The sequence below is a fragment of the Corvus moneduloides genome, chromosome 13 (genome assembly GCF_009650955.1).
Source record: "Corvus moneduloides isolate bCorMon1 chromosome 13, bCorMon1.pri, whole genome shotgun sequence".
NCBI classification, from domain to species: Eukaryota; Metazoa; Chordata; class Aves; order Passeriformes; family Corvidae; genus Corvus; species Corvus moneduloides.
The window spans coordinates 13,089,649-13,116,438 of NC_045488.1; the positions used below are offsets into that span (position 1 = coordinate 13,089,649).

The 26,790-nt window shown below is 42.7% G+C and overlaps 1 protein-coding gene across 1 annotated transcript; it reads left to right on the plus strand.

The window, feature by feature from the left end:
- Positions 1–26,782, plus strand: TP53BP1 (tumor protein p53 binding protein 1). The gene is made up of 27 exons (XM_032122719.1): positions 1–239; positions 319–388; positions 458–545; positions 812–882; positions 1,523–1,681; positions 2,151–2,232; positions 3,112–3,263; positions 4,032–4,161; positions 4,494–4,585; positions 5,599–5,801; positions 6,784–7,975; positions 11,815–11,934; positions 12,558–12,794; positions 13,835–13,892; positions 15,107–15,199; positions 16,332–16,833; positions 17,807–17,959; positions 19,676–19,965; positions 20,283–20,459; positions 20,713–21,134; positions 21,266–21,457; positions 21,917–22,120; positions 22,668–22,880; positions 23,469–23,563; positions 24,545–24,744; positions 25,559–25,704; positions 26,445–26,782. Exons 1-27 carry the CDS (start codon positions 69–71, stop codon positions 26,630–26,632), a joined length of 5,700 nt encoding a protein of 1,899 aa, XP_031978610.1. The 5' UTR covers positions 1–68; the 3' UTR covers positions 26,633–26,782.
- The last annotated feature ends 8 nt before the right edge of the window (positions 26,783–26,790 follow it).

Genomic DNA, 26,790 nt, shown 5'->3' on the forward strand with positions numbered 1-26,790 from the left:
GCGGCGGGCGGGCGGCGTAGGGCCGGGCCGGGCCGGGCTCTCGGGCTGCGCAGCCTGTGGCGTCCTGCATGGAGCGCGGCGGGAGCAGCCAGCTGGACCCTGGTTTCTCGCAGCAGGACACGCCCCTCCTCATCGTGGAGGACTCGCAGCCCCAGGGCGCGGAGGCGGACGCGGAGCGGGTTTGGCTCGGCGTGCTGGCCCGCCGGCTGCCGGCCCGGCAGAGCCCGAGCCCCGTGCTGGTGAGCGCCCGGCGTGGTGGCAGCACCGCCCGGCCTTGCCCGGCCCGGCTCTGACGCGGCCCCTGCCTCTGTCTTGCAGGACATCGTCTGCGGTCCTGCCGGCAGCCGGGCGGCCGCGGGTGGCGGGGCGCCCCGGGAGCGACTCGCAGGTAAGGGCGGGGCGCGGGGTCACGGCAGGTCAGGGTGCCGCGGTCGCGCTGACGGCGCTGTGCTTGCAGGGCCCATGGAGAGCCCGGCCCGCCCGAGCGCCTCTGGACCGCGGGGCTGCGGCGCGGAGGAGGCTCCACCGCCCGACGGGGAGAGCAGGTACGTGGGGTGGACCGGGCCGCGGGAGCCGCCATCCGGAGGCTCTCGGCCGCCGCCTCTCCGGCCTGCTGAAATCTCTCTCGTGCTGAGGACAGGCCGAGAAGGCGGGCTCGGTGCTGTAGCGGCCGCGCTCGGCCCTGGCCGGGACGTGCGGTGCGGTGGGCTTGGGGCGCCCGGTCGGTGCCAAGTGACCCCTCGCAGCATGAGCCGCGGGAAGGCGGCCTGCAGGAGCCCCTGCGCGACGTTAGCGAGTCTCTCTGTTGCAGTGCCCTTGGAAAGGCCGGGGAGCGAAGTGAAGGTGATGTTGAGGACTGTGCTTCTTCGCCGTGTGTAGAAGGTAACTTCTCCATTTCAGGTCGGTTTTTTGGGTTTTGAATCAGACGCACCGTCTGTGCAGTTTTTCAGTTGAGCTGGCTCACTTGTCTCACCAGGGGTAATTGTGCCGGTAGTAATAAGTCAGAAATTGGCATCTTTTTCTGGAAGTTGATTTGTATGCTTTGGTGTTTGGGGGAAAAAAAAAAAAAAAAAAAAGGTTGTTTTATTATTATTGTTAGAATGGATCTTCAAGACTGAAGGTGGTTTAGAAGAGGCGGGGATGAATTGTGATCTTTAGGAAATTGAGCCTTATTATGAACTGGCATAATGGTCGTTGTCATCAGAGGATTTTCAGACACAGGCTGTGTATTATCAAGATTATTTTCTCATCATGGAATGAAAGTCTGCTGCAGTTCCTAATGGCATTATATAAGCCCTTGCTGATTAATACTGATTTCTGAGTTAATGGCCACTGTCCCTTGTGTGGTACTGTATTTTAATTAGTACAGCTGAGATCAGAGTCTGTTAGTTTATTCAGAGTTTCAGCAATAGCCTAAATGCTTTGCATGTTAGAGGGTATATCTTTTGCCCTTGTAAAAGTGATAGATGGCTCTTGAAATTTTTTTTTGATACATATATTTGTAATGGATGTCTGGTGTTAGATACAGGCATGTCACAGCTGCAGTTTGGAGTTCTAGAGCTCTCACAGAGCCAGGACTTTGAGACTGACTTCGTGCCCAATGAGGGAGATGCTAGGCATCAGCTTCACTCTGGACCTGCTGTCCTTTCTTCCAGGCTTGTGAAGAATGAGTCAAAAGATGGTAAGTGAAAATGATCATAGGTGTCCTTTTCCTATCCTGTAGATTCTATCTGGTTTCTTTAAATTTTAAATTTTATGTTTGTGTGACAGGAAGTACAGTGTTAGTAGTTTTCAAAACTGAGTTCACAGCTCAGTGGTAGTTGCAAAGAATTTTGGCCCCTCTTTCCTTTGGGCTAGTACATTTGTTTCCCTGTACCTGTCCAAGTGCTGTCGTTGATTCTTTCACTTCTCTTTCCTAATTTGTTTCCAGAATATTTAGACAATTTGATACTAAATTCACTCCCTGGTAAATACTTCATTGTTTCTTTTGGTTTTTTTTTCTTGTTTTCATAGATAGTTCAAGGTTAAGTTTTTTTCATATGAGGCTTGCCTTGGTATTTGTGTAAATTATAGAACTACACTTTCTTATTTGTATATTCATCCAGGTGACATGAGTAACAAATACTTTTCTTTTATCTGTCTCTTCCTAGAACTGCATGGGGACAACACAGAAACTGACTCCAGCACAGAAGCACATACTGCTTTGGAAAGCCAGGCAGAGAAGTCTGGAAGGTAAAACAGTCTGTCTTCTTTATAGGTCTCTTGTGGACATTCTGTAAGCTGATTTGTGTCTTTTTTAACTGGATTTTTAGACATGGGAGAGGATTTAAGGCAAAAGAGAAAGGTAAAGGGAAAGATGAAGTACTGCCGAGGCCTTTTTGCAGCAGTGCTGACTAAGGAGTGCTCTCAGCATTCCTTGGTGAGAAAAGATGTGATGTCAAACTCCTAAACACAAAGATATCAGTAGGTTTGTTTTTAAGGGTGAGTTCACTGCATAATAAAATATGCCAATAATTTTCTTAAAGCGATATGACTGGAATATACTAAAAGTGATAATTCATTTTAAGTCACAGAAATTATCTTGAAATAACTTAATCACTGTAGCATGGGCTTTGGCTGCACAGGAGGAATCTGGAGGCTAAGTGTTGGGTATTCCAGGATGCTTTTGAGTATTTACTATTGTAAGCTTTATGGTTTTAATTGTTTTAATTTAACTTCAGTTTGTTGAATAGTATTTATTCTATCTGGCATAAAATTTATATAATATTTACCTCATCTTGTATTATCATATTCTGCCACAAAATAACGTTAAAGGCGTGAAATGAAATTCCTAGAATCTGCATTGAGTAGAAGTCAGTAGAACAATCTGCATTCCATTTAAGCATCACTTAGATTGGAAGAAAATGTAAAAAACAATTCTGAAAGTGCAACTTATCAAGAGTGAAAATGTTACTTTGTCAAGAGAAGTGGTCTTCCTTCTCTCTTTTTTTTTCCTGTGTTATACATGAGTGAATACTTTCCATCTGTTACTGATAGATTTTCTTAACAATATTGTAATCTTACTTCATGTTTTGAATTTCTCAGGCCAATGACTGTGTTTTGCATTTCCAGAACTTTGCAGGAAGCAGAAGAGCGTACCAGAAAGAAAACGCCTGTCAGTGACCCCAGTGAAATTGAGGAATCCCTTAGTTCTGGTCATGAGGAGTCAGATATCTTGTCAACTCAGGAAGAGATGTTTCCTGAGAATCATGCAACAGGTAACAATAAGTAGAGCCAGAATGTCCATCTCAGAGATAAACATCATACCTACTTGATCTTTATAGATATGTAGTGTTTTAGGGTGTAGAGTGCCGTGAGTATTTTTCATGTAATTTCTGCTAAAATTGAGAACACTATAGAAATAAAAGGCCACAGCCTTATTCACTATAGTATGGAAAATTGTCTAAATGTCACTTCCTGTTAGAACAGTTACTGGCTTGTTAAATACATTTAATTTCCTTTCTTTCTGTGCCACCTGAAGAGCAAATCCAAAACCCAACTTTAACCCTCTTCTGAAACTAATAATGCTCACCCTTTGTAGTGACACACCATGTAAAGTGTGGATAAGTAGTGTAGGCAAGCTTGTGCTCAGTGGTGTCTATACCGGTCTGATCTTGTGAATGAACCTTCTGTGTCCAGAAGATTCAGTACCAACCTTCTCACATCCAGTCAGTGGCCAGCGCAAGGTGTCTTTTCTTACAAGAACCTTGCCTATATTTGCATTCTAGTGCTGGATCAGATGTGCTGATATTGGAGCCTTTGGGGATTTTTTTAAAATTCCCAGTTAGGAAGACTTACACAGTCTAAAATCTGTTCAGATTTTTCTTTTTCATCTGAACTATTTTGTGCTCACATTTCACATACTGAACTTTCATGTGCAGTCCTTCACCAGCTCTGAAAATCAGCTTGTTGTTGCCTGAGAAGGAGCTGTGCAATAGCATGAGTTTAACTGCTCAGACCGTATTTCTATCTTTATTTCCTTCTGTTCAAAGCCACTGCAGGGAGTGGCTGTCCAGTAACCAGGGTGGAAGAGGGAAGTTCTCTGGCGTGCACCCCTGCCCGCAGTCTGCAAGTCCTGCAGCTCTCTGGACAGGCATTCGTTGTACAGGAGGATCATTCCACGTAAGCAAAAAATCCCCAAACTATTTCAAGCACTTCATTGCAGTAGTGCATTCCCCTTATTCTCTTCATTATTCAAGGACTTGTGCTTGATTTTAAGCAATCAGTGTTTTAATTTTGCACTATGAGAGGAGCATGGCCTTATTTTGCAATAAAATGAGCTAATGGTGGCCATGTGATCCGTGACTGTGGCTTGTCTCTTACTGGTGAACACCTGACACTTACCTTTCATAGAGGAGTTGTATTGTGATAAGCTGGAGCTTAATAGGGGGAGAACTTAATGCATTTTTTAGTGAGGTATGGTTTTCATTTCCATCTTTCCTTTTGGTCTGCAGTGTCTCTTCAGGCCTAGTTATTCCTCCTCCTGTTTCCTTTGGACCCAATGCCCTTGTCCCCAGCAGTCCTACTGAGCAGGAGCAAGCAAAAGGTAACATTTTTCTGCATACTGTCTGTGGTCATGTTTCTCTGTGCTAGTTTAGTCAGAGCTTGCAGCCTTTTCAAAACCTGTTAAAATTACATTTAAAGAGTAAAGCAGGACTGAGAACAGTGGAGGGGTAGATGAAGGGAGATCTCTATTTGTGACTCTGTTGTTTATAATTCTCTATATTTTCTATCTGCTATTGGTATTTCTTGCATAACTATCATAATAAAATTAGTATTGTTGACTAGTCCCCCTTCACTTGCAAGATGGGAAATGCTTTGTATGGCATACAGATTGCTGCTAGCAATTATCTTCCTTCTTTAGGGACAAGCCATTCTTGCTACAGGCAGATACCTGTATTAAGCCTATACTGTTAGGGCAATAGGGAGGAGAGGTAAGAATTACATCATATAAGTTATTTTACCTTAATATAGACAACTTGCACAATATTTGTAAAACCTTTCATATGCTGTCAGTGTGTATCCTAGAATGCCATACCTAAAGAGAAGTGATTCGATATGATACCTTTGTTGTTAAATATTTTCTCTAAGCACCCATTTACCATCAGGGATAAGATATCCATCAGTACAGACTTTTAGTATGATACAAAATAAACTATTCCTTTCTGTGAGATTCCTGTCACAGAATGTGAAATACTGTTAGAACAGATATTTTGTTAGCTGGGGTCTGAATTTAGTTGCATTTTAATGAAGATAGCAAAAGAAATACCTCAGAAAAATGCTTTTTTATAAATTTCAGGCACTTTTTTCTAATTGTGGAAGTTCTAGACCTGTAGCAAAATAGTCATATGAATTTGTAACAAAACACTTGCTTCCCCCTTTGAAAATAAGAATATGGATGTTTTTGATTTTTTTTTTCCCTACAAAAAGAATGCCCCTAGAGACAAGATTTTACAAAGTTGAGTACACCGCTGAAGACAAATCTTTTAATGGAATGTTGGAAATTTAGGTACAACACAAGAATTTAGTACTAATATCTTTTCTGCTCTTTCAAACCAGATGAACAGATGGATATATCTATCCCTGCAGAAGGAAGAGAACTGGTGCAAAAGCAGAGAGGAGATGTGCTGGTGGAGATGGCCCTCCCTTGTATCCCTCCAATACCTCTTGTCCAGCCGCAGGCTTCAACTCCGGTGTCCCAGAGTGCCCCAGCCTTCTTTCCTGGATCTTTACCTATACCATCACAACCAGAGTTCTCTCATGTAAGGGTCCATGTATATATCTTTTTTGAGGTTTTTATATAGCTGATGCAGAAGATGTATTTGAGTCAACCTCTGTTCTTTTGTGTTGAGCTTGCCTACTAAGCTGGTTCTCATGAACCTCCCTGTTCCCACCAGTCACAGTTCCATATTAGTCACACTGTGTGGCAGCTCTTCCTGCAGAGAAAATGCAGAACAGCTTAAGAGGGCATAGTGAGTTACAGAACATAGAAGCTGTTGTCTTAGACTGTGCTGCCTTCTTATGCTGAACTGGGCATCCTGCATCTCAAACTGCATCATAAATTAGTCTTTTATCAGGCAAGACCTTAGCACCATTTGTCATGGAGAAAGGGAAGCTGTTCCATAATAAAGCATTTATATTCTCCTGCAAGGCTAGAATTTATTTACTGCATTTTTCAAGTTGCTTATTCTTGCTACCTGTTGTTTCCTTTGTGCATTTTGATTCTGGAAATTATAACTGTTCAAAAGGATTTAAGAGACAGTTAGTGGGTTTATACCTTAATATTATTAATTTCATGAATTTACTAGAAACTTCACTAGTTGAAGCAGTGCTTTTCCTTAGCTGAAAGCAGCATTTGTGTTAGTATAATAGATATCACAGAGAATCTTTCCAGAACCCTTGGTTGTTCGAGTAAAAATAGCTACTAATTTGCCATATTTGCCCTGTATTTTGTGATTTGGTAGTGAAAGGTACCAAGGATTGTGTCTGACTTTGCCACAGATGTACTAAATAGTAACACGTGGTGATAATTTTTCTCAGCAAAAACAGGTCAATCATGGCTCATATAAACGTGTGGAAAAAAGTTTTGGATGTTTGTTTGGTTTTGTTTTCATTAGTTGTTTTTTTAATCTGTAGTTTTGTCCTAAACTTACTCTGCTCCATAATCCAGTGTAATGTTTTAGGAGTAATAAACAAACAGTCCTACTTGGGATGCCCTAATACTTCCCACTTTTTTCATTTTAGGATATCTTTGTTCCAACTCAGAGTCCAGAGAAGAAGCAGGAAGGAGAAGAAAAAACTGCTGCTTTAACCCCTTCATGCTTACCGGGAGATCTCTCTGGATCCACAGATGCTTTGTCGAAGATGTCTGCAGATGACTCTGTGTCACAGCCTCCTGAGTCCTGTAAACTGATACTTTCTGCAAGTGCCTGTAGCCAGCCCACAAATACGGATGTCAGTTCAGACTCTCTGAACACAGGCCAAGACAGTGAGACCACACAAGTAGAGAGGATTTCTGAATGCGAGGCCTCAGACTCAAGACTGTGTTCTGTGAAGAATGACAAAATAAAACTGAAAGCGAATGCAGGTGATCAAGCCCCCTCTGAAAACTGTGAAAAAGCAAAAAAAGAGGCTGTAGAGACTACAGAAATGCCTGTAGGACAGTTTGTTAGTGCAGGTGTTGCAGGAGATGGGCCATTAGCCCTTACAGTTCATCGGGAGATCGAGTGTGTTTCTGGAAGTCAGGCTGCTGCAGATCAGTCTGGTCTGCCTGAGATTTTGTCCTATGCTGAAGAGACTTCTAAACCGGAAGCAGTTCCTGAGACTCAGTGTGAAGAGCAAGAACTGCAAGTAAAAGAGAAGCAAATTAAGGAAGATAGGTCTCTTGTCAATATAACACTTTCTCACAGGTTTTTTCTTGAAAGGGAAGGACAGTGTCATGAAGATACGGAAGTGAAATCTGCTGATTCTTGTAAAACTAGCAACAATGTAGCCCAGGAATTAGAAAAGATTGGACCAGAATGTCAGGGAAAAGAAGCTTTGAAAGGTTGTACTTTTGCCACTGGGGAGGCAAAGCCCATGGATAAACTGTCCGTTAAGGCTGTTGCAGAAAACACGGCAAAGCTCAATGAAGTTTTAGCTAAACCTTCTGTAGGGGAGTTACTGGAGCAGCACTGCAATTTGTTTCCAAAGTTAAAGAGTGATGTTCAATCAGAAGTGGCATTGTGTGCCAAAAACCAGCCAGAATTGGGACAGATAATGGTAATAAGCAATCAGCCATCACTTGAAGAGAGAGGGGTTGAAACACAAGTGATTCAGCACGAGAATCAGGTGCCAAAGAATACGGAGGACACTGTTATGACAAGGAATCTGGAGCAAGAAGAGCAGATGCAGCCACAGGAGAAGGCAACTCCTAAATCCCCCAGTCCTTCCAGTGGTAAGTGAATTTAGGTTAGTAGTTCACCGGTGTATATTTTGAATAATGTCAGAGAGAGCGGTATACAAACAATCCTTAGTGTTTTCAGGGAGCACTGATATTAGATGCAAGTTGAGCAGTCTCTCTTAAGAGCAGCACTACACCTTACTGTGTAATATGTAGAACATGGCTTTGCTATTTTCCCCTGTGGTGTAATTCTTGCTCCTGGCTCTCGCTACTTTATGGTAGAAACGCAGGGCAGCTTGAAGAACTTAAAATATTGTGACCTTGGCAACATTCAGGGATTTTTGTGACTTCTCCCCCACTCAAGAAACAACAGCAGGGTCCTTGAAAGGAATAGGGTGTGTGGGAGTCAGTACTTTCCCTCTTGTAGGTCTCCTTATTTTCTTTCTCCTTTTTTTCGTTCTCGGAGGAGAATTTTCTTTGTGGGGGTGTAAAGAGCAACTTTGAGCTAGAAACTAATATAGCAAATTTTTTCTTGAGATTATTTTAAAGCAGAATGGCTTTTCACTTGCACGCAAGCTGTGGCTCAGCAGATACTGTTATGACTCATTGAAATCATTTAACGTGCTGTATGTCATTATACAAGATGTGGGGTACTACACCTGTGTTTTGTGGAGCTTTTGCCTCTTAGCTGACTTCATTTCAAAACACAGTTCTCTCGTCCTTAAATGAGAATGAATAAAGGAACTTGATTTTAGTGCCAGAAAATGTATTTCCCCTCTATGAAGTCTGTTAGGAAAAGGGAAAGACTGTAGGACCCCAAATGTTATTTAATGTTTTGTTGAATTATGAAGTTTTTGCTACAATATTCTTAATTTCCTTTAACTGAAAGAAGAAAAAGTAGCTCCACTATGTAGAAAATAATGCTTTGAGGAGATCTAGTCAAAATATCAGTTAAGAAGTTCAAGGTATTCTGACTCCATTGCATTTTGTGATCTAAGATGAACTTTCCTGTGAACAAGCCCACGGCCTTTGGGACTGCATGTTTTTTAAGACAATTTGGCATAGTCAGGAGAACAGTACTGGTCTTCAAATTTAAGAACAGTATGGGTTTTATTAAATACAGCAATAAGTTTGGGAGTACACTGCTGAAACAATGATAAAGATAAATAGCTGCAGTTACATAACAAAGTTAAATGTCAGGTTTCAGTTCAGTATGGTCTTTCACAATATTCACAATCCAAAACTTCCTTTTTAAGAGAGTGTGAACAAAATTGTGTATGACTTCAGATAATATTACCCCTCTCATATTGTACTTGAAATGTTGGGGGTTTTTTTAGACAAATATAAATGCAATTTAAACACATCACAGTTGGCTGGGTTTACTTTTGAAAGAGAACTATAAGCCATTGTTTAAAGAAAATGAATTCAAAAATTAATGCTTGCTTGTGTTTTATGCGTTTTTATTACACTGAAGGGCTGATCGGTGTTAGGAAGAAGTTCAGGCTTTTGAGATATTCTACCTAATTGCCTTCAGACTCATGAAGCATGGTGGAAAAGTATGTAGAGTGATATTTGCTCTCCCACCATCACTCAGTCCTTAAGGTATGAAGAGCTGTAGAGCATCCCTCTACCCTTAAAGCAGCTTTGTTACCATAATAATTATTTTCCTAATAAATATTTTAGGAGTATAATCCCTTATCAACAAATTATGAAGCATAAATCAGTGAGCACAAACTTTGGGTGAGGGCTTGCCAGGGGTACACTCTGTCCCTTCATCCAGGCCACTGACAAATGAGTTGAGGCTGGACCCTGCAGCGAACCCTGGGGACCACTAGCTACAGGCCTCCAACTAAATTCTGCACAACTGATCACAGCCCTCTGAGCTCTGCCATTCAGCAGGTGCTCAATCCACCTTGCTGTCCATTCATCCAAACCACACTTTCTGGGCTTATCTATGAGAATGTTTCAGGAGACAATGTCAAAAATCTTGCTGAAGTCGGTGTAGACTTCAGTGCACTGCTCTCTTCTCATCTGCCCATCACCAAAGGCAATCTGATTGGTCAAGCGTGATTGCTGTTGGTCAGTCCGTGCTGGCTGCTCCTGATAACCTTCTCCATGTGCTTAATGATGACACCCAGGATGAGTTGTTCCATCATCTTCCATGGACGGAGGTGTAATGGTGGCTTGTAGTTCACTGGGTCCTCCTTCTTGCCCTTTTTGAAGAGTGGAGTGACCCTGGCTTTCTTTCAGTCCTCAGGCACCTCTCCTGTTCTCCATGACCTTTCAAAGATGAGGGGGTGTGGCTTAGCAGTAACATCTGCCAGCTCCCTTAGCACTCATGGGTGCATCCTATCAGGGCCCATATATTTGTGGGTGTCAGATTTGTTTAAATGATCTCTAACTTGATCCTCCTCGACCGAGGGAAAGCCTTCCTTTCTCTATACTTTCTTTCTTGCCTCCACGATCTGGGTTTCCAGGGCACTGGCCTTAGTAGCAAAGACCGAAGCAAAGCAGGTATTCAGTAGCTCCACCTCCTCTTTATTCTTCATCACCACGGCACCCGCCACATTCAGCAGCAGACCCACATTTTTCTTAGGTTTCCTTTTGCTACTGATGTTCTTGAAGAAACCCTTCTTGTCTTTGACATCCCTTGCCAGATTCAATTCCAAATGGACCTAAATCTGTTACAGGTTGATGGTCATAAGAAAAGTTTATTACTTTTAATTAACTGTTTTCATTGATAGAACAGTTGAAGCAGTAATGTGAAAGCATTTAAACTTTGAGGCATTCACATTTTTTCAGGTCTTGTGAAAGTTTGTTTGTATTCTCTCCCATGATATCCCTTGGTATAGTAATTAGATTATGCAGTTGGTCATCACCTGTGCTGGTGATCATTTAATAAATTCTTTTGATCATTTGTTACTAGCCTGCCAAATGTGAATTTATAGGTTAGAAGGGATTGTGGTAGCTAAATCAATCAATATTCAGTGGAATTGCTTCAGTTTTTAAATAAAACACTTTTTAAATGGAGATATGCTCTAGGCCATGATACAACAGGCATTCATTGATAAACTGTTCATGAGGAGGGGTGGTTGGGCCTTGCAACGTGAGTACCATTGTGCTAGAAGTTACCTACCCACTGCAAAAATACACTGAAGTTCTTGGGATGGTCTTCAGGATATTGCAGTTGCTCAACCATGTCTTTAAAGCTTGTGATAGCTTGGAGAGGTGATGGTTTTCAGAGCTTTCAAACAGATGATACATAACTGTTTGCTGCTTGGGTATTTTTCTATGAGAGGATTATGCAAATTAATTCCCTGTGACGTTGAAAGTTTGCAAATAAACGCATGGGATGAGGCAAAAGGAAAGAGCATTTTACTAGGTTTTTGATTTATTGTATTTGTTAAATCCTGCAAGATCTGCACATCGTAAATCCATGAAGGCATGGTTTCCCTGATGGGATAGGCCACCTCAGCCATCATTCTGTGTAAGTTTTAGGTTATCAATTCAGGCAACATGTAGCTCTGCCAATTCATTTCTGTCCTAACCTTAATTTCTGTTTTTGACCTCATTTCCCTTTTCTGTGGAAAATCCTGAGCATCTCTGAAGCAAAGCTGCATTCTGTAAAAGTCCTGTTCATGTCAGGATATTTAGTCTCCCTTTTATCTAGCACCTGGGAACACCTGCATCGAGTTGACCACAGTCCAGATTTTCACTGAGAGATTTTCCCCATAAAATGTGAGGAATATCAGTTAGAGCAGCTGTTCAGGGTGGTTTTGTACAGCACCAGTGTTATGCTTTTCCCTATTCCTATTTCCACCTATTTCTGGTTTTGATATTTGAACTAAAGTAGACCCTTGAAATTACTAATTCTTGTGCTCTGTGTCTCTTAGGAACCCCGTTCCATTTTACTTTGCCTAAGGAGGGTGATGTCATTCAGTCCTTAACTAGCATAACACCACCTCTTACTGGCCATCTCAAAATGGGACCCAGGAGACACAGCACACCAATTGGTGAGTTTGACCCAAATGGCTCTGTTCTGCAATGAAAGCCTGGAAGCTCTTGATTCTTGGTGCAGGATCTAATAGGATAACTCAAACCTACCTTGGCAAAAAACATTGCTACATTCCCATTCTATGGGCAGGGCTGATCCCTTCCCCACAGTTTCCTTGTCATATTTTCTCAGTCTCTAGTGAAGGTGTTTGCTCCCTGAGTACAGGATGGTATGGAGCACGTCTTCCTTGCGCTCACTGTGGTCCTGTACCACTCCATTAAAGAATGTAAAAGAGCCTTCTGAGTAGCAAAAGAGCTTAGACTACAAGAAGATTGCTTCCAGTATTCATCATCTTTTATCAGGACTTTCTCTGCTAGGTTCACAAAATAGCACCCTGCAAGTGCTAGATGAAAGGAAGTCTGTTCTACTTGGGTAGTAGTAAATTATTCTGTCTCAAACTAAGGATTAATACCTATGCTACAGAATTTTCATGCTTCAGATCTCTAGCAAGGAGCTTCCACTACTGCAGCATTACTAGTGCATGCAGTGAAGTGTCTTCAAACCAAAACTAGGACCTCAGCTCTGGCAATGTGAATAACAGTAGCTACTTCTTGCTTCTTGTTTTTGTTTTTCTGTTTTCAGTGGATGATACTTGCCCAGACAGCACTATAACAACCAGTGACGTTACAACAGAGGGCACAATGGGGACCAACAATGTCACTGTGGAAAGTGCAGTGGTATCAGCAGATGTGTCAGAAGTGTGTGAGAAAGGAGAGTCTGGTGTGGTTCCTGAGTTAGATGCAAAACTTTCTCTGCGAATGAACCCTGTTACCCCTGCGAATGATGGGAGTGAGGAGTCCTTGCCATTCAGCTTGGAAAGTAAGAGGATGAAACCTGAAATGTATAGGCCCTACTTGATCTCAGCCCTAACTCAAAACCTCTGTGGCATTCCCCAAGACAGTCTCTGAGTCCTTGTAATTTTTCTCATTTTTCTTTTTGGGCAGTGTCACTTAAATTTGTTTCTCTGTTTCTGCAATGCTCTAAGCAAGGATGGAGTGAGAGGAGAGGCCTCTGTTGTGAGGAAAGGTATTTCCAGCAGACTAAAAATGCAATGTGTAGTGGCAGTGGTACACAGGACACGAAGTGAAGTTTAATTGTGTTGGGAGGGAAAAGATTTATATATATAAATATTAAAAAAAAAAAAATATATATATATATATAAAAGAAAGTATAATCATAGAATGGTTTGGGTTGGAAGGGACCTTAGAGATCATCTAGTCCCAACTCCCCCTGCCATAGGCAGAGACACCTTCCAGTAGGCCAGGTTGCTCCAAGCCCCATCCAGCCTGGCCTTGAACACTTCCAGAGTTGGGGCAGCCACAGCTTCCCCAGGCACCATGTGAAAGTGTATCACCACCCTTACAGGGAAGAATGTCTTCCTAATACCTAACCTAAATCTCTTGTCTTCTAATTTAAAACTGTTTCCCCTTGTCTTGTCGCTATCCACCCACAGAAAAACTCTCCCTTTTTTTTTAATAAGCCCCCTTTTAAGTACTGAAAGGCCGCAATGAGGTGGCCCTGGAGCCTTCTCTTCTCCAGGCTGAGCAAGTCCAGCTTTCTCCTGTCTCTGTAGGAGGGATGCTCCAGTCCTCTCATCATCTTTGTTGCTTCCTCTGGACCTGTCCGTAACCTGGACAAAAAGAAGTTTGACAGGATTTTAATCAGAACAGTGACATTCCGTCTAATAGTCTAAAACTTGTAGAAACTTAGGTCTATTCTGAGAAGTGGGACAGGGAAGCCTGGGAACCCTTTGTACAGTGTTACTCAGCCTCTCTTCACTGAGTGTATGGAGCTGGGAAAGGTCAGAAGAGTCTTTTTGGATGATGGCAAAATCATCCTTCCCTTCCTTCTTGTTTCAGAGCCGGCAGCCAGTGACAGAGAAGATGGATCCTCTGCTGGTGCTGAGGCTGCTGCCAGGTAACTGGGCTTCTTGCTGGGCAGACTTAATACAAAGGTCCGGGTAGATTCTTTTTCCACACGTTATCAGCCACAGGGGAAAAAAAAATTAGAAGGAGACACAGAAGCAAAGAACATTTTTAGCAGTAGACATGACATTAACTCTTTAGCTCTTGCAGCAGGTTTTAATTACATAGGCAAAGTGGGAACCCCACTTGTTTGTTCATTATGGGCTCTGTGGTTCCTACTAATGCCAGCATTTTGCTCCATCTGATTGTAGTTAAAGCCAGAGATTCGTGTCTTGTGTAGTCCGGAATGCAAGTCTGCCTTATCCATCTCTTAAATTTCAAATATACGAGTTTCTGCTTTCTTGCATGGTGCAACTTTCTGCAAAGAATCTCTGAGAAGTTCTGAAAGAGAATAATCTTTTTGGTATAAAGCTGATAGAAACATAATCAGTTCATGGCTATGAAATCACAGGTTAACATGTTTACCAAAACACTGAGTTATTCCCTTGGTCTTTTGATTTGTATGTATCTATCTTACCTCATGTTTAATGTTTGCTTGATTTTAGCTTGCAGGAAGTAATGTTTGTAAGTATTAATAGGAATCTGAGTAGGAAGACAGTGACCTGTAGTCATCCGAGTGAAGCATAGTGGTTTGAAGTAGTGAGAAAATTTAGGAATAAATTCAGTATCTCTTGTTACAGGATTGCGTGCTAGGTGGTAATCATGCCTCACTGCTGAGGATGAGTGATAGTAATTTCTCACTGGTTGAGGATGGGTTGCCTTTGTAGGTATGGGATGAAGATGAACTCTCAGGGTTTGCTTCGTAACTGTCACTCCCAGTATTTTTGCGGTGTCATAAAATTCCTGAGAAATAAGCCATAAAGGGTCTAACTGTGTCTTTGGGTGGGTACCAGAGGTAGTAGATGCTGAAACTCCTGATGGTGCTGCAGTTTCTCACCAATGTTTTCCAGAGTTGTTCCATTGCTCTTGGCTGTTAGGGTGTCGGCAGAAATGACAGAAATGCTTGTGCAGTTGCAGCTTCTTTCTTGATCTTTGAGACAGATCATCTCACTCATTCTGTGTCTGTGTAGGTCAATAAACTCAATACTCTTTGTTGCTTTCACAAGGGACTAGAGAATTCTTGTTTTGCTGTATAAGGGTTTTTCTCACTTCCTGATGCATTTTTGTTTGTTTGTTTGTTTGTTTGTTTTAAATCTGCACTGCTAGCTCCCAGAAAGCATCATCTGTGTTTAGTCGTGTCTGTGAAGTTCGTCGAGAGGATGAGGCCAGAGGTCATGGTCTTTCCACTTCTCCGTTTAGGTAACTCCTCACAATCTTTGCCTGCCAGTCCTGGTTGGATTTATATCCACATGTGCGTTTTCTACATCAAAGAAATTGCACTAAGCCATTTTCTTTGGGTGACTTAGAAGGTTGGGGACAATGGGGTAAGTATACTAAATCTGTATGTTTGTGTCTCACATGGTAATCAGGCTTACCTTTCAACTGAGCAGCCATGTGATTCCAGAAGACTGATATGCTTCAGTGAAGTCTTGGGTTTGAGGAAATTGAGATCATATTTAAGGCTGTTTAAATGCCTTTTCTGTCTCCTCTTCTAAGATCTTCTGACCAGTTTTGTTTGTTTGTTGTTGCTGCTGCTATTGTCCCCCTTCCACATCCATCAGTTTTTGCTGTCTCTGGTTGCTTTGAAAAGGACTGTACAGCTGCATATGTTATGGTGAGGAGGGTGCTGCCTGGAGAGCTAGAAGTAAAAATCTGCTTCCTCAGTGTTTTCTGTTCTATCTTTTGATGAGACAGTGAGGTCTTGGTCTATGTAGAAAGAGTAACCTAAGTTTCAACATTTATATTAAAGACCATAACAAATAGGGAGTTCCAATGCTGGATGAGGCACAGCCAGAAGGGAAGACAGTCACTCCTCAAAATCCTTAAGTACCCGAGGGAAGCCAATATATATAGTAGGGCTCAGTATAGTGTCTCATACAGTACCTGACAGAGGCAGTACTTTGGCAGAGCAGACAAATTCTAATGAGAACATTAGGCAGCATTTGTGTGTATGCTGCTGGCTCTTCTTGGATTATCAGTTTCAAACCAATCAAGCACTGGAGCAGCCTGAAGTAACTTCAAGATGACATGCTTCTGGAAGCAAGTTGCATAGTTGGTGCCTAATGTGTGGAGTGTAGCAAGAAATTTTGTATTTCAAATAGCAACTAGTTCTGTACAGTGTCAGCCATATGTTTTACTACGCTGAGTATCACTTGAGAAGTGTTGGAAGGTTTTTGTGTTATTTGAACTCTGAGTTCTGTGCAATCGTAAGAAGAAATTGAGTGACTGTCAGGGTGGCGGTTTTTTAATATTGCTTTCACTTGAGTGGCAGCATATTGGTTGTCTTGTTTCCTTAATCCATAGCTTTGATCTGTGTGTAACTGGTTTGCAGGGGGGATCTGTTCATTTTTCCTGGCACACAAGAAGATGCTGAATTACATACAAATTCCAGTGATTGGCAGTGCCAGCAACACAAGGCAGATGGCAGTGGTAGACAGATCCTAATTCCTCAGAGGATGCAGCAGGACTGCCATCAACAACCTTCTGGTGCAGAGGATGGAGAGTCTATGGAGACTGATGTTGTAAGCACTCAGGCAGAAGATGGGAGAAGAATGCAGAGAAAACAAAGTAAGGCTGTTAAAGTTGATCAAAATCAAGAGAGGTGGGAAAACACCAAGAATAAAGGGATCCAGACTACAGCAGACTATCTTTTTACCCCAACAACTGTTACAACAGCAACACAGACATCAGAAGAGATCTGTAGACAGGTGGAAATGGGAACCAGTATGTCTGGGCAAAGACCTGGGAGACAAGATGTGAACATTCAAACCGACGAGAGTGGGGAAAAGCTTGTCAGTGCCTCTGGAGATGACACAGACTCTTTGCACAGTCAGGTGGGATGAGGGCTGCCTGTATTTAACTGCTTTAGGACAGTAAAGTATCCCTTCAGCCAGTAAATTCACTAACAGTTGGTTCTCTGTTGAAAAAAGGCAAAGAACCACTTTAAAATGTTAATGGTCACAAGCTGTCCTGAATTGACTGCTAAAGCAGCAGTACTCACTGGGCAGCATAAATTTGGGAAGCAAATGTCTCCATATATGTTTTCTGGAAAAATGTGACAAGTTTTGCTTGGTTGGTTGATTGTTTTTGTTTGGGGTTAGGTTTTTTTGGGTGCAGATATAGTTAACACTGTAAAATTTTTTTCACTTTTTGTTGGCTGGAGATAGGAGTTGCAAGAAATTTTGAGTGAAGGGTTTGATGCTTTCTGGTTTGTATCAACCAACTTCTGATGGTTTGTTCTCTCATTCCATCTGATGTCAATGGGTAAACATATGAATGGGGAACTCCTCCAGAGAAACATTCTAACAAGATGAATAACTTCAAATTAGTATTTCAGAAAGTACTGGAGACTCAAAAACCCCCACTGCTTGGCTGTTAACAGTTTGTATGTTTTTTTATCAACAGAAAGACTAGAAAAATGACTTTTTACTAAGCCTGTGTTAAGACTAATGTGTCCTGTGGGAAATAGGAGATTAACAGGGCCTTAAAAAGTGCAAGATTGATGTGATATGTCTGAGAGTCTACTCAATCAAAGAGTATTGGAAGCCACACTAAACAAGTTTGCTCTTTCCTCCTTGGGCTGCTATGATTTCCCTTCCTCTACTCATCAGCAAAATGTGTTCAGTTCTTCTGTGTTTAGGGTCTCTTGTGTTGTTGCAGCTAATTTGTAACAAGATGCTTAAAGGTTCCCTACTCCTGTACTTTAACATGATATGAAGAAGCTGTACTGCTGAGGTAGCACTACTCAGAAATAGTTTGCTTTTTGTTGTGGTCTGTCTTGTTTTTACTGTATCCTCTTTATTACAGGGAGAGGAAGAGTTTAACCTTCTTCACCCACCCAAAGGCCGAGTTCAGCGTCGCCACGTGCGAACCATTCGAGAAGTGCGCACGGTTGTCACGCGCGTTATAACAGATGTTTACTACATCAATGGTGCAGAGGTGGAACGAAAGGTAGTTGAGGTAAGTTCCCGTTTTCGTGGTTAAATGGAATGAGATATTGGCTGAGAAATAGAGGTGGTTAGAATGAGAGTATGTTATGGCTGCAGAAAACAAGTTGAATGAACAAGTCTGTGTGTTGCGATGACGATTTCTTCATGAGGAAGCTTGCAGGCCATTTAGGGAATGGCAAAAGCTGTGTTTTTGATGCTAGTATATTTCATGCCATGTGTTCTGGAGACACGCTCAAGTCCCAAAGAACTCAACAAAAGACTTAACGATGTGCATCCAAACATTGTAAAAGTCTTGGAGTTTTGCCGGAATAAAGATAATTCAGCATGAGCAGAAATTCTGTTAGTAAGCAAAAATCACTTCTTCCTGTAAAATTGAACTATGTAAGATAGTTTAGCCTGTTTCGCAGTTCAACATCATTTTTAACCACAGTTTTTGAGTCCTGTGTACCAGATTCTGTAAGAGGTCTACAAAAATCAACTTAAAACTAAGGCATAAACAGCCTTATGTTAGTACATTTGTGTTGTAGTGTGTACATTTGTTAATTGGAAAGTCTATAGGGTATCACAAAAGATAGCTGAGAAATGCTGATTTCATGTAATCACATCAGCCTGCTAGCAGTAAAATGTCACTGCTATTCTATAAAGGTAAATAACATGAGAGTCTTCTGTGTAGTCACAGTGAGTAATGACACAAAAGGATAAACCAGTTCAATACTTTTACAACTGACATTACACATGAAACTCCTTATTGTAACATAAAAATGGAGAATTAAGTGTCCTGAAATATCCTTACATAGTTTGTGTAATCACAATCGTATAACCATTTCTGCTTTATCTACCAACACTTGATATCACTATTTTGTAGATACATGTTTTTATATCCATAAAGCTTTAATAACTCCAGATGACAAGCTGTCTGAAACTGATCTTGGATTATGAGCAACCAAAGGCTCCTAGTGTCTCATGTATTTGTTGCAGTCTCACACTCTAGAAGGGTGGGAATTACTCAAAGCCAGACTAACAGGATACCAAGCCAAGCTCTGCCCTGTTGTTAAGGAAACTTCCCTGTCTGACCATCCAGGAGCCACTCTGCCAGTCACAACTGCACCACCTGAGCTGGGATAGCTCTGTGCCCTGCTTGACTCCATGCACACCCCACACTCACACAGATCAGATTTCCTCACTGTCTGGAGCCCATGTTTCCCATGGCAGAGTCTCAGACATGTGGATCCTTAAAATAATCTTGTTGCAATAACTAAATAACAACAGCTTGAGCTGGTGCTTCCAAGGAGAGACCTCAAACAAAGGGCAGGTACCCTGGGCTTTTATAGCCTCACAGTCTAAGATGGAAAAGTGTGGGAAGGTCTGGGAGTCTTCTGTTCCTGCTGTGCCTCCAAGTGCCCAGGTTCCATGGCATTTTGCCTGGGGCCCTCGCCCCCCAGAGCTCAACCTGCAGCTCACGCTTGCAGCCCTGTGCTACCTGCACTGAATGTATTCCTCAACACTGCTGACTGAGTTCTTAATGTGACTTCTTGATACAGAGCAGCTGCAGGCCTGTAGTGAGAGATGCACTGTCTACCATGGATTAGCCCAGTCTGAAGTCTGTGTGGCTGTCATTAGCTTCCTGAATGTGGTTTCAGCTTGTCTACACTTTGGACTGGTGATTGTAAAGCTTCCATCTAGCACTTGAATCGCCTCAGACAAACCTCTTTCTGTTTCTTTTAAGGAAACTGAGGAGCCTGTAGTGGAGTGCCAGGAATGTGAGACTGACACATCCTCCTCTAGAACTGCAGGGGGCTCGTCGCTGACCTCAGGGGATCTTGGTGATGTCAGCTCCTTCTCATCTAAGGCCTCAAGTCTCCACCGTACGTCCAGTGGAGGAAGCAGTGGCCACTCTGCCATGCACAGCAGCAGCAGCTCAGGGCGAGGAACTGGAGCTGTCAGAGGGAAAGTGTGTGGGACAGAAACTGGAGAATTTGCTTTACCCGTTGGCAGAGGCGTCTTAGGAAAACTGAGGTAAGTGCAGAGTCTTGGGAAAAGAAGAAGAGATGTTTTGCAGAAACGAGCATCTGGCTTGTGAGTGTGAAACAGGGTAGACCTAAGTCAAAGGTTTTCTGGGAAAGATCTGGGTTGATGAACAGGAATAAGGAGGTAGTATTTGCTTTCCCATCTGTTCTTCCTAAAGGAGTAGCTTGTTTCCTTGTGAGGCATTGCCTTGCAGTTTAGCAGCAAAGAGGCAAACTTTTGGATGTGTTGCAAGATGATCAAGAAAATGGGAGGATCCTAGTGAGCTGGCTTCTCTTCTCAAAACAGTTAACTCGTAAATTCTCTAGCCCTAGGAAAGGAGCTGGGCAGCCTGCATCTCCAGTCAGAGTTAGCCAGACAGGAGCACTGCCTTGTGAGGAAGAGGAGGACTCTATTCCTGGCACTCGTCAGGCTGGCAGAACACCTGTGACACTTCGCGGACGAGGAAGAAGAGGACGCCCACCATCTCGAACAACAGGAACAAGGTATCCTGGAAAAAGGAGACTGGAACTTGAATTTATTGCCAAGAAAGAGAATGGGGAATTTCTGTTTTAATGTGCTAGAGGAAAAGGAGTACTGAGTATTTCAGAAGTTAGTTTTTAGTGATATCATGTAGCAGCTGCAAGCCCCTCACTTAAGTATTTTATACTTAGTAATGGTTTTTCCAGATCCTTGTGGGAATGCTTTTTGTCTTTTTTTTTTTTTTTCTCCCCTATCTGGGACTGCTTTTTTCTACAGAGATTTAGCTGGACTGCCAGGTATGGAGGATCTCTCAACTACAGCATCACCTGAGGAGAAATCATTTACTCGTTCAGTTCACCTGCCAGATGGAGGAGAGAAATCTGACACTTCTGGCTTCTGTACCTTACGTCGAAGTGACTCTCCAGAAATCCCATTACAAGTGGTGACTGGTCCTTTGGACCGTGCAGACTCACCCTCTGGGAGCAGCTTTGTGGGCCTCAGGGTTGTAGCAAAGTGGTCCTCAAATGGGTACTTTTATTCTGGGATGATTACCCGAGATGTTGGAGCTGGAAAGTACAAGCTGCTCTTTGATGACGGATATGAATGTGATGTGCTAGGAAAAGATATTTTGCTCTGTGATCCTATCCCACTGGAGACAGAGGTGACTGCACTCTCTGAGGACGAGTACTTCAGTGCAGGTAAGAGCAGTGCTTGAGTTTTATCCTTGGTTTTCTGAGTTGCTGAATGTAGTGAGAAATGGGTGCTTGTTCCAGGAGGATGAGAAGCCTGGGTATGGTTGGATAACAGGTGTTATTTGCTGTCTTGTCAGGTGTTGTGAAGGGACACCGGAAGGAGTCTGGAGAACTATACTACTGCATTGAAAAGGAAGGCCAGAGGAAGTGGTATAAACGAATGGCTATTATCCTGTCTCTGGAACAAGGAAATAAGCTCCGGGAGCAGTTTGGGCTAGGTCCTTATGAACCTGTCACCCCGCTGACCAAGGCAGCTGACATCAGTCTTGGTAAGGAAAGGTGCTGTTGAGCTGCTGACTGCTGTTCTGTGTCTTGTGCCTTTGAGGTAATTCTAGTACCTGAATGTTTCTGGGTATTCAGTGATGCTTTTGGTACTTTATAGTGAGATCTTTGAGATCCTTTTATTGTATGGCATCAGAGACTTAGTGGTATTGACTGGCTTGTGAAAAGGGGTCTGCTTCTGGGACAGTGATGCTTGCCGTACTTATATGCACTTGGTGGATGGCTGCTTTGATATAAAGTCCCAGCAGTACTGGGAGGAAAAGAGACAAGCAGGGTACAGGGCTTGAGAAGAAAGGTATATTTTTTCTTGCTTTCCTCTGTCAGAGGGTGGTGGCATGTATCTTCTAGGTACTATTGAGTTCAGCCATTTCTGTACAGATAGGTAGGGTGAAAGCTTGTGGAGTTTGGTGACAGCCCATGACTAATCCCTGCATACTATATTGCAGATAATCTGGTGGAGGGGAAGAGGAAGCGACGTAGTAACCTTGGTTCTCCCAGCACTTCCAGCAGCAGCACAACTCCCACTCGTAAAGGGCAGGAGAGTCCACGTGTCCCACCAGTCTCACTGTCTGGGAAAAGGAAACTTATTGCTCCTGAAGATGAGCGATCCCCAGCTAAACGTGGCCGCAAGTCAGCAATGATAAAGCCTGGTTAGAACCTTATTTTCTGCTCTTATCTTGCATTCATCTAGTTTTTTCCTACCTGGTTTTTCTGTAATTGATCTTTCTGCTTTCCATAACTGAAAAGTAGATGAGATTGCTTTTTTTGTTTTGCAGGGTTTGAGACTGATTCTCCCTGGATGCATTCAGCAGCCAGAGATATTTTTAGCATAGTCTGAGTATTTACCTGCAATCTTTTCAGTTCTGCCTTTTAGAAATGTTCTGACTTTAATGTTGTGATTTGTCTCTCTCCTTTCTTATCTCTTTAGTCAGTCCTGAAAGCTGCTAAAGGAACCCCTCACAGCAGTCAGTGTTGTTTCAGGATGTTGATATGACTTGCAAACTTGTCCCATAAGTCCTTCGTGTTTTGATTTGAAGATTCTTTGCAACCAGAAGGATAAAAGATCCCTACCTACCCTAGTGTAATCCTAGCCCAATCCTGCCTCTCTGTGTCTCCTGCAGTAAACTATCTGAGTTGAACAGATCCCCCAGGTAAGACATATCTTCGAAGACTTATGGTGCTTCTGTCTCTCTACAGGGGCTGTGAGAGCTGGAGAGTTTGTAAGCACCTGTGAAGGTGTAGATGCTGCAGATCCTCCAGTACCGGAGGGTGACCATGGACCCTTGCCCCACAATAAAACCCTCTTTTTGGGCTATGCCTTTCTTCTCACCATGGCAACACCAAGTGACAAATTGGTCAATCACCAGAAGCCATCAGATGGTCCCACTGGGAGCAGCGAGGAGGAAGAAGGTGAGGCAAATCTTACCCATTGCATTTTCAAGTGAAATGCTGTGTCCTTAGGAAAAATGTTGGATACTGTCTGATCAGACATTTGTGTGAGTACTCGTTTACCTTTTTGCTCTTTAATCCTTTGCAGAAAGGACCTAAGACTCAGTCTCTGATTTAGCCAACTTGCATCCTAAGATGTGACAAACCTCAGTGATGATCATAGGCCTGTTCTGCAAGCTAAGAAGGGTGTGAAAATTAGTGAGATCAGCAGTGTCAGAATAGTATAATGTAAGAAAGAAGGTTTTGAGAGATAAGGGACAATGCAGGCAAACACAGAACTTGAAAGCACGTATGGATTGCTCCAGTTAGCTTTTGCTGGTGTCATGTTTCATGCAGCCAAGGAAGTAACAAGGTGCTCACCTGGCTAGTAGTGTGCTGCCCTTCCTGCTGCCTCTTTTTTTTTTTTTTTTAACTTTATCAATGGTTTTCTTTAGATATTCTTGGGAGAAGGGCTGGGTTCCCTTATTGAAGTGGATGAGGCCTCTGCGGACTGAGGTGTAGGAACATGAGCAGATAGATTATAGTCAAAAATTGAACTTTCTGCTGTAGATTTTTTAGAGATGACTCCATATGATAAACACTACATAGAAAAACAGCTGCGAGCAGGAGCTGGCTATATCCTGGAAGACTTCAATGAGACCCAGGTAAGGGTTCACTTACTAATCTAGAACAACAGTCACAGAATAGTTGAGATTGGAAGGAATTTCTATAGCCTATCTTGTCCAACGCTCTGCTGAAAGTGGGATCAAATAGAGCAGATTGCTTAGGTCCTTGTCCAGTTGTGTTTTGAGTATCCTCAAGGATGGAAACACCAAAGCCTCTCTGGGCAGCTTGATCCAATTAAAAAGAAAGAAATTCCTGTATTTCGATTTTTAACTGTTGCTTCTTGTCCTTTGAGTGGATAACACTGAGAAGAGTCTGGCTCCATCTTTTGTACACCCTCATATCAGTCATGAATATGCATTAAAAAAGCCACCCAAGCCTTCCCTTTTTGATCTTTAACACGCTCAGCTCTCTCAGCCTTTTCTGGTATGTCAGGTCCTCCAATGCCCAGGCCTTTTAGTGGTCCTTGGCTGGACCTGCTCCAGCATGTCTGGTGTTTTTGGTATACTGCAGAACCTGGGAGTGGATGAAGTACTCCAGATGTGGTCTCACCACAGGTGTGTGCCTTGGACACTTAGAGGTAGAGCTCTTCACTTACCAGATCTACTTGGACAACTAATGTAATTTAATGTGGCTTTTACTTAAATTTAATTTTTTTTTTTTTTTAATAAAGAGGGTAAATTGTTCATGGAACATCTTGCCTGAGGAAGCAGTCTTGTCTAGTGACTTACTGAGTGTCAGACTAAAAGGCAAATCATCTCCTTTGTCTGAACTGGAAGAGGGCTATGATACAAAATCTAGGCAGAGTTTTTGCCTGTGAATGGCAGAGCCTGGAATAGGATATTATTAAACATATTCTGGAATCAGTAGTGCCTTTATCTAATTCATCTTTCACATAATACAGCTGTGAAAATCAAGGTTTCAGTTGTTTTCTTCTTTAAACTGTTTAGCAGAAGGATAATTTCGGGAGCTTTTTTGCAAGCATTGTCTTCTGCTTACGTGCCTTCTTCTCTCCCCTGAAGTGTAATGCGGCGTACCAGTGTCTTTTAATTGCGGACCAGCACTGTCGAACGCGGAAATACTTGCTGTGCCTTGCCAGAGGGATCCCTTGTGTGTCTCATATCTGGGTCCATGATAGCTGCCATGCTAACCAGCTTCAAAATTATCGGAATTACCTTTTGCCAGCTGGGTATAGCCTCCAGGAGCAAAAATTGCTAGAATGGTGAGTGCCAAATAACTATGAACGGAGTCCACAGACTCTTGGAGAGACCTGTTACACTTGGGAGGCTCTTAAATAGCTACAAATACTGAAGGTGAGCCTAGTACTGCTCCTTATACTTTCCCTTCCATGTAGGAACAGCACTTTCCATCTCTTTCCTTGGATTTGCAGTGACCTCTAATGCCAAGCTACATTTGGGTGCCATATACACAAAAAAACAGAGTCTCCTTGGAAGTAAGGAAGGTGTCAGTCTTCTCATGAGGAAGGCAGAATTCAGACAAGGCTTCCCACACCCTTGGCTAACTTCTGTAATTGCTTGGAAATGGATAAAGGAGAGCAATACTATGTTAATTTCCTTTTCCCTTGGTATGTTTTGAAGCTAGCTTCTGCATTTTCTATGGAGTCTTTTCCAGTAAGTCTGTTCTGAGATGACAAGGGAGATCAGACTTTTTAGGCAAGCTGAGGGGCAGACATAAATTTGTAGATAGCTGTAGGCTTTTGGGCAGGAGACTGATGTCTTCCTGATCAGCCCTGTCAAAATTGGAAGCATTTTGGATGTGCACAAAAAAGGTGGTTCAGGATTAAGGAAGAGTTCAGCCTAACTTTGGATATAGGCTGCTGTGCACACACCCCACCAACACTGTCTAGCTCTGTTTTACTCTCTATAAACAAAGGATAGTCACTCCAAGTACTTCAGGAAGGGTGGTAAGAGAGTGGGTCATTGTATGCAAGATATTCAAAAAACACATATGGGAGCAAATCAGGTGACTAGACTACTGGATATTCTTACCAGTCTGCATTTCTCTTTACTCTACAGGCACCCACGAGAAAACCTGTTCCATAACCTGAAGGTTCTCCTGGTGTCAGACCAGCAAGAGAACTTCCTGGATCTGTGGTCTGAAATTCTCATGACGGGGGGAGCAGCATCTGTTAAACAGCATTACTCAAATGCTCACAACAAAGGTACTCATTGGCCAGTTTCTCAGGGAATCCTATGCCACTGTGGTCTCTAGTATGGTTTAAAACCATGTAGGATGGTTTACAAGGTTGTCTGTAAGCAGAAGGGAAGGCAAAGGGCAGACACTTGAATGTAATCTGTATATAGATTACATCCAGGAGACCTGTCTCACAGAGGAGATGCTGCAGCAATTCAGAACACAAGCCATCAGCTTCCAGCCTGTGTTGAAAGGGGGAAATAGGCAAGAGTTGCTCCTGGGCCTTCTGTTGGCCTCTCAAATTGTGCTTCCCTTGTTCTTCTGAACTCGGCTGTCTCTCCCTCTCCATATGGGATGTAGGCTCTAGCACTCACAGCCTGAGGTCAGGACTCAGGGTCATGCCTATACTGTTGGCTGCTGGTTTTCTCTTAAATTTTTATCTGGACTAAAAGGAATATTTTCTTGCAAGGTGCAGGGTTGCTGTAGGTGTGTCTTAACTTTTACAAAGAGAATTCACTGCCTGTGAATGAGAAGACATAGAAGAATGACTCAGGGTGGTGAAACACACTGATCTGCCAGGTTGGATGGGGCTTGAAGTAACCTGGTCCAGTGGAAGGTGTCCCTGTTCATGGCATGGGGTGGAATGAGATGAGCTTTAAGGTCCCTCTCAAACCAAGTAATTTAGCATTCCATGCTTCCATGATCTTCTGCTGCAGAGCAGAATCTTCTTTCTTCACCTGACAGATGCCTGTCTTTTCTCCTGTACAGATATTGCTTTGGGTGTTTACGATGTGGTGGTGACTGATTTTTCCTGCCCAGCTGGTGTCTTGAAGTGTGCAGAAGCTTTACGGCTGCCTGTTGTCTCGCAAGAGTGGGTGATCCAGAGCCTTATTGCTGGGGAGAGAGTAGGCTACAAGCAGCATCCAAAATATAAACATGACTATGTCCCTCACTGAATAAAACTCTGCCCTGCTGTCCCAACTGTCGTGCAGACTGTTTTAAACAGGTTTTAAATGTTTGTGAATTGGGCAGTATGCATGGATTATTGTATATAGTTTTATCTGCTGGACTTTTATGATTAAATAAATGTTTGATCTCTTGTGGTATCTGCTGG

Coding starts and splice junctions, on each gene's coding strand:
- TP53BP1 (XM_032122719.1), top strand. CDS start 69: ATGGAGCGCGGCGGGAGCAGCCAGCTGGACCCTGGTTTCTCGCAGCAG. Junction 19,966..20,282: donor GGCGTCTTAGGAAAACTGAG/GTAAGTGCAGAG, acceptor TAAATTCTCTAG/CCCTAGGAAAGGAGCTGGGC. Junction 21,458..21,916: donor GGCAGCTGACATCAGTCTTG/GTAAGGAAAGGT, acceptor ACTATATTGCAG/ATAATCTGGTGGAGGGGAAG.